The sequence below is a fragment of the Trachypithecus francoisi genome, unplaced genomic scaffold, assembly GCF_009764315.1.
Source record: "Trachypithecus francoisi isolate TF-2019V2 unplaced genomic scaffold, Tfra_2.0 Contig00137, whole genome shotgun sequence".
NCBI lineage: Eukaryota > Metazoa > Chordata > Mammalia > Primates > Cercopithecidae > Trachypithecus > Trachypithecus francoisi.
Window position 1 is genome coordinate 868,188 of NW_022680485.1, and position 14,206 is coordinate 882,393.

General features: G+C 41.5%; 1 protein-coding gene across 1 annotated transcript in view; it reads left to right on the forward strand.

The window, feature by feature from the left end:
- The window catches only part of LOC117066446 (zinc finger protein 724-like), a 54,198-nt gene extending 42,226 nt beyond the window's left edge, over nucleotides 1–11,972 (forward strand). Inside the window, 3 exon segments of the mRNA XM_033181888.1 lie at nucleotides 10,237–11,500; nucleotides 11,502–11,582; nucleotides 11,584–11,972. Coding sequence (XP_033037779.1) covers nucleotides 10,237–11,500; nucleotides 11,502–11,582; nucleotides 11,584–11,902 — 1,664 coding nt within the window. The 3' untranslated portion in view covers nucleotides 11,903–11,972.
- The last annotated feature ends 2,234 nt before the right edge of the window (nucleotides 11,973–14,206 follow it).

Consider the following 14,206-nt stretch of genomic DNA (forward strand, 5'->3'; position numbering starts at 1 on the left):
GAGTGCAATGGCACAATCTCGGCTCACTGCAACCTCCACCTCCCAGGTTCAAGCGATTCTCCTGCCTCCACCTCCCAAGCAACTGGTACTACATGCACATGCCACCACACCCGGCTAATTTTTGTATTTTTAGTAGAGACGGGGTTTCGCAGTGTTGGTCAGGCTGGTCTCGAACTCCTGACCTCGGGTGATTTGCCCACCTCGACCTCCCAAAGTGCTGGGATTACAGGCGCGAGCCATCCTGCCTGGCTGTGCCTGTATTTTTGTATTTTTAGTAGAGATAGGGATTCGTCATGTTGGCCTGGCTGGTCTCGAACTCCTGACCTCAGATGATCCACCCACCTCAGCCTCCGAAAGTGCTGAGGTGACAGGCGTGAGCCACTGCGCCTGGCCTTTTTTGTTTTTTGTTTTTTGTTTTTTTTGTTTTTTGTTTTTTGTTTTGAGACGGAGTCTCATCTCTGTCACCCAGACTGGAGTGCAGTGGCCCGATCTCGGCTCACTGCAACCTCTGCCTCCCGGCCAGGTTCAATCAATTCTGCTGTCTCAGTCTCCTGAGTAGCTGGGATTACAGGCATGTGCCACCATGCCTGGCTAATTTTTGTATTTTTAGTAGAGATGGGGTTTCACAATGTTGGCCAGGCTGTCTTGAACTCCTGACCTCAGGTGATCCACCCACCTTAGCCTCCCAAAGTGTTGAGATTACAGGCATGAGCCATTGTGCCCAGCCATGCCCAGATAATTTTTGTATTTTAGTAGAGATGGAGTTTCGCCATGTTGGCCAGACTGGTCTTGAACTCCTGGGCTCAGATGATCCACTCACCTTAACCTCTCAAAGTGCTGAGATTACAGACATGAGCCACTCACTACGCCTGGACTTTTTTCTTTTTTTTTTTTTTTTTGAGACAGACTCTCATCTCTGTCACCCAGGATGAAGTGCAGTGGCCTGATCTCAGCTCACTGCAACCTCTGCCTCCCAGCCGAGTTCACTCAGTTCTGCTATCTCAGCCTCCCAAGTAGCTGGGATTACAGGCATGCACCACCATGCCTGATTTTTGTATTTTTAGTAGAGAGAATGTTTCAGCATGTTGGCCAGGCTGGTCTCAAACTCCTGACCTCAGGTGACCCACCTGCCTCAGCCTTCTAAAGTGCTGGAATTACAGGCGTGAACCACCGCGCCCAGCCTTTACAGCCCCCTTAAAGGCACTTATTTTGGAGGTAAGGACTTGCTGCATACCCCAAGCTGGTCTTGAACTTTTGACCTGAAGAAATTCTCCAACCTCAGTGTACCATGTAGTTGTCATTACAGGTGTGAATGATGCTTGGCTGTCTCATAAAGGCATTTTTGTTAGGGATGGCTGACAAATTTTCTTGCTCTCAGGGTGTAAGAAAATATGTCATCTTGGCCGGGCGCGGTGGCTCAAGCCTGTAATCCCAGCACTTTGGGAGGCCGAGATGGGCGGATCACGAGGTCAGGAGATCAAGACCATCCTGGCTAACACTGTGAAACCCCGTCTCTACTAAAAAATACAAAAAACTAGCCGGGCGAGGTGGCGGGCGCCTGTAGTCCCAGCTACTCGGGAGGCTGAGGCAGGAGAATGGCGGTAAACCCGGGAGGCGGAGCTTGCAGTGAGCTGAGAACCCGCCAGTGCACTCCAGCCCGGGCGACAGAGTGAGACTCCGTCTCAAAAAAAAAAAAAAAAAAAAAAGAAAATATGTCATCTTTTATTTTTCCATCAAACTAATGTCACTCTATTCATTTTTCTTTATATTTTGTGTTTCAAATTTGTCCATAATTTTGGATTCACACATTTAGGACAATATGTCACAATTTAAGTGTTATGCATGAAGTAAATTAGATACTTAGTAGGCACTCCACATTTACTAAAATAGTTACTTATACATTTGTTTGCTGCAGGCAAAGAGGAATTACAGGATTTGCACTTTCTTTTTTTTTTTTGAGACGGAGTCTGGCTCTGTCGCCCAGGCTGGAGTGCAGTGGCCAGATCTCAGCTCACTGCAAGCTCCGCCTCCCAGGTTCACGCCATTCTCCTGCCTCCGCCTCCCAAGTAGCTGGGACTACAGGCACCCGCCTCGTCGCCCGGCTAGTTTTTTGTATTCTTTAGTAGAGACGGGGTTTCACCATATTAGCCAGGATGGTCTCGATCTCCTGACCTTGTGATCGCCCGTCTCGGCCTCCCAAAGTGCTGGGATTACAGGCTTGAGCCACCGCGCCCGGCCCAGATTTGCACTCACTTTCTTCAGCCTATATCTAAATAAAAACATAATTTATTTCTAAATATTTGTTTTATATATATCAGAGGCTTTAATTATATTCTGCAAAAATATATATTTCTTTTTAGTTTAGCAATATAAGGCTATTATTTTCTTCTAAATTTGATTTTTTTTTTTTTTTTTTGAGATGGAGTCTCACTCTGTTTTCCAGGCTGGAGTGTAGTGGTGTGATCTCGGCTCACCGCAACCTCCACCCCCTGGGTTTAAGTGATTCTCCTGCCTCAGCCTCCCAAGTAGCTGGGATTACAGACATGCACCACCAGGCCTGGCTAGTTTTTTGTATTTTTAGTAGAGATGGAGCTTCATCATGTTGGCCAGGCTGGTCTTGAACTCCTGACCTCAAGTGATCTGCCCTCCTTGGCCTCCCAAAGTGCTGTGATTATAGACGTGAGCCACCATGCCCGGCCACAATTTTTTTAAGGCTAAATAAAATTCCATTGTGTATATATGTTACCTTTTTTATGTTTATGAATCAAGAGACATCTGGGTTACTTCAGCCTTTTGCCTTTTGTGAATGCTGGTACAATAAATATAGATGTTTACGTATCTCTTCTAGGTCCTGTGTTGCATACTTTGGATATAGATTCATAAATGGGATTGCTGTATTTAATTATAATTCCACTTTTAATTCTGTGTGAAACATAACATTTTAAAATAATGGCTGCATCCTTGTTTTCCATCAACAATCAATCTAAGTTTCATTTTCATAGCACCGTCAACAGATTTGGTGGTCGGTTTTTTTTTTGTTTTTTTTTTTTGGTTTTTGGTTTGAGACAGAGTCTTGCTCTGTTGCCCAGGCTGGAGGCAGTGGTGCGATCTCAGCTCACTGCAATATCCGCCTCCTGGGTTCAAGCGATTCTCCTGCCTTAGCCTCCCAAGTAGCTGGGACTACAGGCGCATGCCACCATGCCTGGCTAACTTTTCATATTTTTAGTAGAGACGGGGTTTCACCGTGTTAGCCAGGATGGTCTTTATCCAGCCTCCCAAGGTGCTGGTATTATAAGCATGAGCCACCGTGCCTGGCCAGATTTGGTGTGTTTTTTAGAAAAATGATAGTGGTCATTCTAATGGGTGTGGGGTGATTTTGCTTTTCCTTGTGATTTCTATGTGTGTCTTCACAAATTAGTAAATTTATGTGTCCTTTCAAATGCTCTTTCCCATTTTTGTATCTTTGTGTGTGTTTTTTTGTTTGTTTTTGAGACACAGTCTCCCTCTGTCACCCAGTTTGGAGTACAGTGGCGCAATCTTGGTTCACTGCAACCTCTGCTGCTCAGGTTCAAGTGATTCTCCTGCCTCAGCCTCCTGAGTAGCTGGGATTACAGGCGCCTGCCACTGTGCCTGTAGAGACTGGGTTTCACCATCTTGGCCAGGTTGATCTTGAACTCCTGACTTCGTGATCCATCCACCTCGGCTTCCCAAACTGCTGAGATTACAGGTGTGAGCCACCGCACCCCACCTGTTTGTGTTTTTTTTAAGATGGAGTCTTACTGTGTCACTCCGGCTGGAGTGTAGTCGTGTGATCTTGGCTCACTGCAACCTCCGCCTCCTGGGTTCAAGTGATTCTCCTGCCTCAGCCTCCCAAGTAGCTGGGACTACAGGCGTGTGCCACCATACCTGGCTAATTTTTGTGTTTTTAGTAGAGACGGGGTTTCACCATGTTAGCCAGGCTCATCTTGAACTCCTGACCTCAGGTGATCCACCAGCCTCGGCCTCCCAAAGTGGTGGGATTACAGGCATGAACCACCACGCCCGGCAATGTATCTTTTATTTTTGTTTTGTTTTGTTTTTTTTGAGACAGAGTCTCGCTCTGTCGCCCAGGCTGCAGTGTGGTGGCATGATCTTGGCTCACTGCAAGCTCCGTCTCCTGGGTTCATGCCATTGTCCTGCCTCAGCCTCCCGAGTAGCTGGGACTACAGGTGCTTGCCACCACACCCTACTAATTTTTGTATTTTTAGTAGTGACAGGGTTTCACTGTTAGCCAGGATGGTCTCGATCTCCTGACTTCATGATCTGCCTGCCTCAGTCCCCCAAAGAGCTGGGATTACAGGTGTGAGTCACCGCACCCGGCCCAGCTGTATATCTTTTTAAATGAAAATTTTGTTCAATTATTCATCCTTTTCTAAATCAAGTTATTCAAATTTATTGCTCAGTATTAAGAGTTGCTTATATGTTCTGAGTATTAACTCCTATTATATGATTTGTAAATATTTTTACCAGTTTCCTAGGAGGCATTGGCACTTGAATTTTTTTTTTTTAATCTGCAGAAATTTTGAAGTATAGTGTGGTTAAATTTTCCTTTTCTTTTTTGTTCATACATTTAATTTTGTATCTAAGAAAATGGTGCCAAGACCAATATCATGTCTTTCCCCTATATTTTTTTCTAAAAGATTTGTTAGTTTTTTTTAATGTTTAAGTATTTTATTTAAATTATTTTTGCATATGGTCAAAGGAAAGGATCCAGCTGTATTAGTGTAGATGTCCAGTTTTGTTTTTGATTTGCCTTAATGCGACCCCCAGGGCAAATGCCAGAGAAAAGGCAAGTAGGCAAGGCAAAAAAACTTTATTTACAAGCCAATGTGAAGGAGGGGGCGAGGTTCACCGTCCCGGTGGTGGAGGCCAGGAAGTCGCTCCGCCTTCTCAGGCCAGGTTCCTAGGTCCGCATAGGAGCAGGGGCCAAGGAAGTTAGCATCGCACGCGCGCCCGCAGGGAGCGGCTTTTATGTCCTGGGCCCGGGAGTGGGCGGGCAGTGGGCGGGACATAGGCGGGTCAGGGGTGGGGCGGTAGGCGTGGCTAGGTGGGTTCCGGTTTTTCTCCGTTGGAGATCGGGTTGCGCCTGTGCAGTCGACCCGTGTCTTTCCCGGAAGCGGGAAAGTTGAGGGTGAAGAACCCGGAACTGCGCCATCTTGCCTCCGTTGGTCCAGTTTTCTCTTCCCTTTCCTTTCCTTTTTCCTTTTTCCTTTTTCCTTTTCTTTTATTGAGATAGAGTTTCTCTCTGTCAGACTGGAGTGCAGTGGCGCATCTCGGGCTCACTGCTACTTTCGCCTCCCAGACTCAAGCAATTCTCCTGCCTCAGCCTCCTTAGTAACTGGAATTATAGGAGCCTGCCACCACACCCAGCTAATTTTTACTCCTGACCTCAGGTGATCACCCTCCTCGGCCTCCCAAAGTGTTGGGATTACTGGCATGAGCCACCACGACTGGTAATATCCAGTTTGCAACATGATAGATTCTTTAGTTTTTGAGACAGAGTTTTGTTCTTGTTGCCCAACCTGTAGTGCAATGGCACGATCTCAGCTCACTGCAACCGCTGCCTCCTGTGTTCAAGCGATTCTCCTGCCTCAGCCTCCCAAGTAGCTGGGATTACAAGTGTGTGTCACCACGCCCGGCTAATTTTGTATTTTTAGTAGAGACGGGGTTTCACCAGGTTGGTCAGGCTGGTCTCGAACTCCTAACCTCAGGTGATACACCCACCTCAGCCTCTGAAAGTGCTGGGATTAGGAGTATGAGAAACTGTGCCTGGCCTCATCATGATTTTTTGAAGAGATTATCTCTTCTTTACTGTGTGGTCATGGCAACTTTGTGGAAAATCATTTAATTATATACAAAAGAGTTCATTTCTGGGCTCTCTATTCTGTTCTTTCATCTGTTTATCTGTCTCTGTGTCAGTAGCACATTGTTTTTGTTATTGTAGCTTTTAATATGTTTTGAAATCAGGTAGTATGATGCCTCATCTTTTTCATGGGTGTTTGGCTAGTTATAGTTTGTAATCAAATTCAAAAGTTCTTAACAATGTTTCTGTAAAAATGTGCTATTGAGATTTTTATAGAAATCTCACTCTGTTGCCCAGGCTGGAGTGCAGTGATGTTATCTTGGCTCACTGCAACCTCTGCCTCCTGGGTTCAAGCAATTCTTCTGTCTCAGCTTCCCAAGTAGCTGGAACTACAGGCTCATTTCACCATGCCATGCTAAGTTTTGTATTTACAGGGTTTCACTGTGTTGGCCAGGATGGTCTGGATCTCCTGACGTCATGATGCACCCGCCTCAGCCTTCCAAAGTGCTGGGTTTATAGGTGTGAGCCACCGAGCCTGGCCACAGTTTCTTTTTCTTTTCTTTTCTTTTTTTTTTTTTTTGAAGATTGTTGGCCATGTTTTTAATTTATTATTCTTTAATTTTTAAATTTAATTTTACTTATTGAGACAGAGTTTCACTCTTGTTGCCCAGGCTGCGGTACAATGACGCGATCTTGGCTCACCACAACTTCTGCCTCCTGGGTTCAAGTGATTCTCCTGCCTCAGCCTCCCGAGTAGCTGGGATTACATGTCCCTGCCACCATACCTGGCTAATTTTGTATTTTTAGTAGAGATGGAGTTTCTCTATGTTGGAGAGGCTGGCCTCAAATTCCCGACCTCAGGTGATCCGCCCTCCTCAGCCTCACAAAGTGCTGGGATTACAGGCATGAGCCATTGTGCCCAGCCTGTTGGCTATTTTATTGTCTCTTGAGATTCCTTATACTTTGGGGTTGTTTCAATTTCTTCTAGAGTGAATGAGAAATTTAAAAGAAACTTGCATTAATTCTATAATTACGTTGAGCAGTATGGACATCTCTAAAATAATAATTTCAATCTTTGAACAGGAGTGTGCTCAAGAGTCTGTTGTTTAATTTCAATATATTTGTAGATTTTGCAGTTTTTTCTATTATTTTATTTTATTTTTTGGAGACAGAGCCTTGCTCTCTTGCCTAGACTAGAGTGCAGTGGTGCCATCTCAGCTCACTGTAGTTTCCAACTCCTGGGTTCAATCGATTCTCCTGCCTCAGCCTCCTGAAGTAGCTGGGACTACAGGCGTGCGCCACCACGCCCAGCTAATTTTGTATTTTTAATAGAGATGAGGTTTCACCATGTTGGCCAGGATGGTCTCAATCTCTTGACCTCATGATCCGCCACGCTCGGCCTGTTTCTTTTTTATTTCTACATTGATATTCTTTTACTTCTTTCTTTTCTTTTTTTGTTTTTTTGAAACAATCTTGCCCTGTTGTCACCCCAGCTGGAGTGCAGTGGTGCAATCTCGGCTCACTGCAACCTCTGCCTCCCGGGTTCAAGCAATTCTCCTGCCTCAGTTTCCTTAGTAGCTGGGACTACAGGCATGCACCACCATGCCTAATTTTTTTTTATTTTTAGAAGACGCGGGGTTTCACTGTGTTGGCCAGGCTGGTCTTGAACTCCTGACCTTGTGATCTGCCTGCTTTGGCCTCCAAAAGTGCTGGGATTATAGGCATGAACCACCGCCCCGGCCTATTTTACTTCTTATTTTATTTTGTGTATCTGTGCAGATACATTATCTGTGGTATCTTGGGGTTTACATAATACTTCTAAAACATATAACAATATATTTTAATCTGGTAAAAAGTAAACTTAAGTTGCATACAAAAATTATTCCTCAGATTTTCAATTCCTTTATTCTCTAAAATTCCTTCAGATTTTAAAAACAATTAAAAAATTTCTGCGCCATTATGATTATGCTGAGAAATTTTATTTTGTGTATGTGCATATCTTTCTCAGAAAATAATTGTCATTTTCTGGAATCATGTTTTTGCTGTAAAAGAAACTGCTTTCAGCATCTTTTATATTTGGGCATATGCACTGCCCATATTCTTTTTCAGAATTTGGTTATTTAGGAAGGCTTTTTTCTTTTTATTTGGCAAGATAGATTTCCTGATGGTATTATTCTCATTTGATAGCTACTTTTTTTTTTTTTTTTTTCAGAAGTTTTGACCATATTACACCGTTGTCTTCTGGCCTGCAAAATTTTAGATGACAATCCACTGATTATCTCATAAGACTCTGTAAATGACACATCACTTTTATCTTGCAGCTCCCAAGATTGTCTTGTGTGACTTGAAATTGTGCTTAACCTGTGTTTCTTATAAATATCTTTGTGTATCATAGTTTGTTTGTTGAGTTTCTTTATTTTTACATTTTTTATTTTAGGATTTTTCAATTATAATTTTTTGTGTGTTTTTTACCTCCACAATTTTGTTTTTTTTTATATTTGTAATATTTTTGTTCTTAACCTCATTTTTAAAAAAATTCTTGATAGTTGTATGTGTTCCTATTTCACTCATTGAGTATTCAATTTATTTTATTTTCTTTCTTTCTTTTTTTTGTTTCAGACGGAGTCTCGCTCTGTCACCCAGGCTGGAGTGCAGTGGCACTATCTCTGCTCACTGCAACCTCCACCTTCCAGGTTGAAATGATTCTCCTGCCTCAGCCTCCAGAGTAGCTGGGACTGCAGGCGCATGCCATCATACGTGGCTAATTTTTGGTATTTTTAGTAAAGATGGGTTTCACCATGTTAGCCAGGATGGTCTCAATCTCCTGACCTCATGATCCACCTGCTTCAGCCTCCCAAAGTGCTGGGATTATAGGCATGAGCCACTGCACCTGGCCTCATTTTCAATTTTAAAAAGTAATGTATACTTTATTCAAGGTGTTTTTCTGAAAACTTTATAATATTCTTGCGGGGACTTTATTGTCCTATTTTGTATACATGGTAATATTTAATTGAGATTTGGATATTAAAAAAAGCTATCTATCACAATTTTTATAATGTAGCTTTGTCCTGGCATAGTCTGAAAAATTTTCTCAGCTAGAAATTCTGAGAGTGTCTTAAACATGTTCCTAGGATGTGTCTTGTCTGAAATTTGTTTTTTAATTTAAAAAGTTTATTCATGTTTCTTCTTGATAATCAGTCACCACTTGCTAAACCTGTTCGCTGTCTGTGATACTGCAGTCTCTCTGCTGCTGTAACATTTAGCTTTGGTTTCAGCAGATTCAAACCGTCATTCCAAAGTATACCAACACTTTTTTCAGCACTTTATGTCGTGCAAGACAGAAACCAGTGTCTGGAAGGGCTCATAGAAATGAAAAAAAGATGTATGTGCCAGTGTTCTACTTGTCTTTAAAAAACAAAGAAAGAAAGAAAAACGGGGTTGGCTATTCACTTTTTTTTTTTTTTTTGAGAGGGAGTCTCGCTCTGTTGCCCAGGCTGGAGTGCAATAGCGCAATCTTGGCTTACTGCAGCCTCCACTTCCCAGATTCAAGCAATTCTACCTTAGCTTCCCGAGTAGCTGGGATTACAGGCGCCCACCACCATGCCTGGCTAATTTTTGTGTTTTTAGTAGAGACGGGGTTTCACCATGTTGGCCAGGCTGGTTCCAAACTCCTAACCTCAGGTGATCCACTCACCTCGGCACCCAAGTGCTGGGATTACAGGCGTGAGCCACCCTGCCTGGCTGGTTATTCACTTCTAAAGGCACTATATTATATTGGGGAGAGGGATGAACTGTGTTGGGTAAACATAACAGACTTTTCTCATTATTCTTTATGACTCTTTGCATTGTCCTCTCCTCCTGGGGCACTGTACACACTTAACTCATGTATAAATTTTTCACAAATATATTTTGGTTTGTGTATTTTTCTTACATTTATATGTCTATAAGAAAATTAGGGCCTTTGGTATTTTGTTGTGCAGTTTTGTTTTGGTTGTTTTTGAGTCAAAGTATTGCTCTGTTGTCCAGAGTGGAGTGCATTGGTGTGATATCAGCTCACTGCAACTTGTGCCTCTCAGGTTCAAGCAATTCTCCTGCCTCAGCCTCCTGTGTAGCTGGGATTACAGGTGCATGCTATCATTCCCGGCTAATTTTTTTGTATTTTTTAGAAAAGATGGGTTTCACCATATTGGCCAGACTGGTCTCAAACTCCTGACTTCAGGTGATCTGCCCATCTCAGCATCTAAACGTGCTGGGAGTACAGGCATTAGCTACCATGCCCGGCCTTCTTATGCAATCTTGTTTATGTAGTTTGTATAATTTTGTAGGTTAGATTTGTAAAGAATATGTATCTGAATCTAGTATGTGGAGTAAGTTGTTATTTTTATTTCTTTCAGGTATGTGTTGTTATTTCACCCAAGACCTTTGGCCAGAGCAGAGCATAAAAGCTTCTTTCCAAAGAATAGTACTAAGAAAATATGAAAAATGTGGACATCACAATTTACAGTTAAAAAAAGGCTATAAAAGTGTGGATGAGTATAAGGTGCACAAAGGAAGTTATAATGGATTTAACCAGTGTTTGTCAACTACTCAGAGCAAAATATTTCAATGTGATAAATATGTGAAAGACTTTCATAAATTTTCAAATTCAAATAGACGTAAGACTGAAAAGAATCCTTTCAAATGTAAAGAATGTGGCAAATCATTTTGCGTTCTTTCACACCTAACTCAACATAAAAGAAATCACACTACTGTCAATTCCTACAAACTTGAAGAATGTAGCAAGGCTTTTAATGTGTCCTCAACCCTTTCTCAACATAAAAGAATTCATACAGGACAGAAACACTACAAATGTGAAGAATGTGGCATAGCCTTTAACAAGTCCTCACACCTTAACACACATAAGATAATTCATACTAGAGAGAAACCCTATAAACGTGAAGAACGTGGCAAAGCTTTTAACATATCCTCACACCTTACTACACATAAGATAATTCATACTGGAGAGAATGCCTACAAATGTAAAGAATGTGGCAAAGCTTTTAACCAGTCGTCAACCCTTACTAGACATAAGATAATTCATGCTGGAGAGAAACCCTACATATGTGAACATTGTGGCAGAGCTTTTAACCAATCCTCGAACCTTACTAAACATAAGAGAATTCATACTGGTGATAAACCTTATAAATGTGAAGAATGTGGCAAAGCCTTTAATGTGTCCTCTACCCTTACTCAACATAAGAGAATTCATACTGGGGAGAAACCTTACAAATGTGAAGAGTGTGGCAAAGCCTTTAACGTGTCCTCAACTCTTACTCAACATAAGAGAATTCATACTGGAGAAAAACCATACAAATGTGAAGAATGTGGCAAAGCCTTTAACACATCCTCACACCTTACCACACATAAGAGAATTCATACCGGAGAGAAACCCTACAAATGTGAAGAATGTGGCAAAGCCTTTAACCAGTTCTCACAACTTACTACGCATAAGATAATTCATACTGGAGAGAAACCCTACAAATGTAAAGAATGTGGCAAAGCTTTTAAGCGGTCCTCAAACCTTACTGAACATAGGATAATTCATACTCGAGAGAAACCTGACAAATGTGAAGAATGTGGCAAAGCTTTTAACCAATCCTCAAACCTTACTACACATAAGAATTCATACTGGAGAGAAACCCTACAAATATGAAGAATGTGGCAAAGCTTTTAACCAATCTTCAATACTTGCTAAACATAAGAATTCATACTGGAGAGAAATCCTACAAATATAAAGAATGTGACAAAGCTTTCTATCCATCCTCAAACCTTACTACACATAAGATAATTCATACTGGTGAGAAACCCTACAAACATGAAGAATGTGGCAAAGCTTTTAACTGGTCCTCAACTCTCACTAAACATAAGGTCATTCATACTGGAGAGAAACCCTACAAATGTAAAGAATGTGGCAAAGCTTTTAATCAATGCTCAAACCTTACTACACACAAGAAAATTCATGCCATAGAAAAAACTGACAAATATAAAGAATGGACCGGGCACAGTGGCTCACACGTGTAATCCCATCACTTTGGGAGGCCAAGGCTGGTGGATCATGAGATCAAGAGATTGAGACCATGCTGGCCAACATGGTATTTAGTAGTATCTATTTAGTAGTCTCTGCTAAAAAATACAAAAATTAGCTGGGTGTGATGGTGCATGCCTGCAGTCCTAGCTAAGGAGACTGAGGCAGGAGAATCCCTTGAACCCGGGAGGTGGAGGTTGCAGTGTGCCGAGATTGTGCCACTGCACTCCAGCCTAGTGACAGAGCGAGACTCTGTCTCAAAAAAAAAAAAAAAAAAAAAAGTGGCAAAGCTTTTAACCAATTAACAACTCACTATACAGAAGATAATTTATACTGGAGAGAAACCCTAGAAGTGTGAATAATGTGGCAAAGCCTTTAACAAGTCCTTAATTCTTAGCAGACCTAAGAGAATTACTGGAGAGAAATTCTACAAACCTGAATGATAACAATGCAGTTGACAACACCTGAACATTTCTAAACACCTTTAAATGGTTGTCACACTTGATTGTAGGTAAAATACTTTATACTAGAGCTAGAAACCTCTACAAGTGTGAAGAATGTGGCAAAACATTTAACCAGCGCTGACACTTTATTGGACAGGAAATGATTTATACTTGAGAAAAATTATGCAAATATAAAGAATGTGAAGAAGCCATTAATATCTGCTCACATCTTATTCAATATCAGAGAGTTCATACTTAATAGAAGCATTAAAAATGAAATTACTGTCAATAGATTTTTCAGAAAATACAAGCTTTTAAAGTGAAGAAGAGTATTTATTTTGAAGACAAGCATTAAAATATCAAGAGTGAGCTGGGCATGGTGACTCATACCTGTAATTTCAGCACTTTGGAGGCCGAGGTGGGTGGTTCACTTGAGGTCAGAATTTCAAGACCAGCCTGGCCAACATGGTGAAACTCCATCTCTACCCAAAATACAAAAATTAGGTGGGTGTGGTGGTGCATGACTAATCTCAGCTACTAGGGGGTTGAGACAGGAGAATCGCTTGAACCTAGGAGGCAGAGGTTGCAGTGAGCTGAGTTTGTGCCACCGCACTGCAGCCTAGGCACTCCAACTGCACTCCATCTCAAAAAAAAACTAACATGAAGAGTGTTGTGGTACCGTTACTTGTATTACAGATCTTATTTTACACATTTTGTACTAGAGGAAAACCCTGAAGTTGTTGCTGAAACTTTCTTGAACATCAGAGAATATATCTTGAAGAAAATCGCTGCAAAGGTAATAAATTTAGGAAAACATTTTTTTACAAACTACAGCCTAGGAAACACCAGAGAGTTCATACTAAAATATATTTTTGCAGATGCAGTAATATAAAAAATTGGTTATTTGAAAATTAAGTCTGTAAATATCAATTCAGAGTAGATATATCTAAGGAACTGACACTTCAGACAGTGCACTAAATCAGAGTGCTGAGTTTAGAAAATAAAACTGAAATTTACATAAATATTTTGTATATAACTTTAAAAAGTGTAAGATATTTGGAGAGTTATTGCATTCAAAGTATGCTTTTCTTTTTTTGTTTTTTGTTTTTTTTTTTTTTTTTTTTTGAGATGGAGTCTTGCTCCCATCGTGCAGGATGGAGTGCAGTGGTGCTATCTCGGCTCACTGCAACCTCCACCTCCCAGGTTCAGGTGCTTCTCCTGCCTCAGCCTCCTGAGTCGCTGGGATTACAGGTGTGTACCACCATGCCTGGCTAATTTTTGTATTTTTAGTAGAGACAGGGTTTTGCCATGTTGGCGAGGCTTTGCTTTTTTTTTTTTTTTTCAGACGAAGTCTTGCTCTGTCACCCAGGTTGCAGTGCAGCCTCTGCCTCCCAGTTCAAGTGATTCTCATGCTTCAGCCTTCCGAGTAGCTGGGATTACAGGCATGAGCTACCACGCCTGGCTAATTTTTGTATTTTTAGTAGAGATGAGGTCTTGCCATTGGGCAGGTTGTCTTGAACCCTGCCTCAGCCTCCCAAAATGCTGGTATTACAGGCGTGAGCCACTGTGCCCACCAAAATATACTTTTTTCTTGAAAAAAAATTTATAGGTTTTTTAATATGTGAATAATGATGGAATTCAACTCTCAAATTCATGCTGTTTCTTTATTCCTATTGTATTCACATGTGAAAGTATGTGATGAATGGTTCCTGCGTGAAAGATATGAGAGATTCTTTTTTATTAGGTGGGCATTATTATCTCTTCTATGAAAGAGTAAAGACATTAAAATGTAAGATGTATGATGAGAATCTAAGTAGGGATGCTCTTTGTGGTTAACTTATAATATTGAGTGATGCA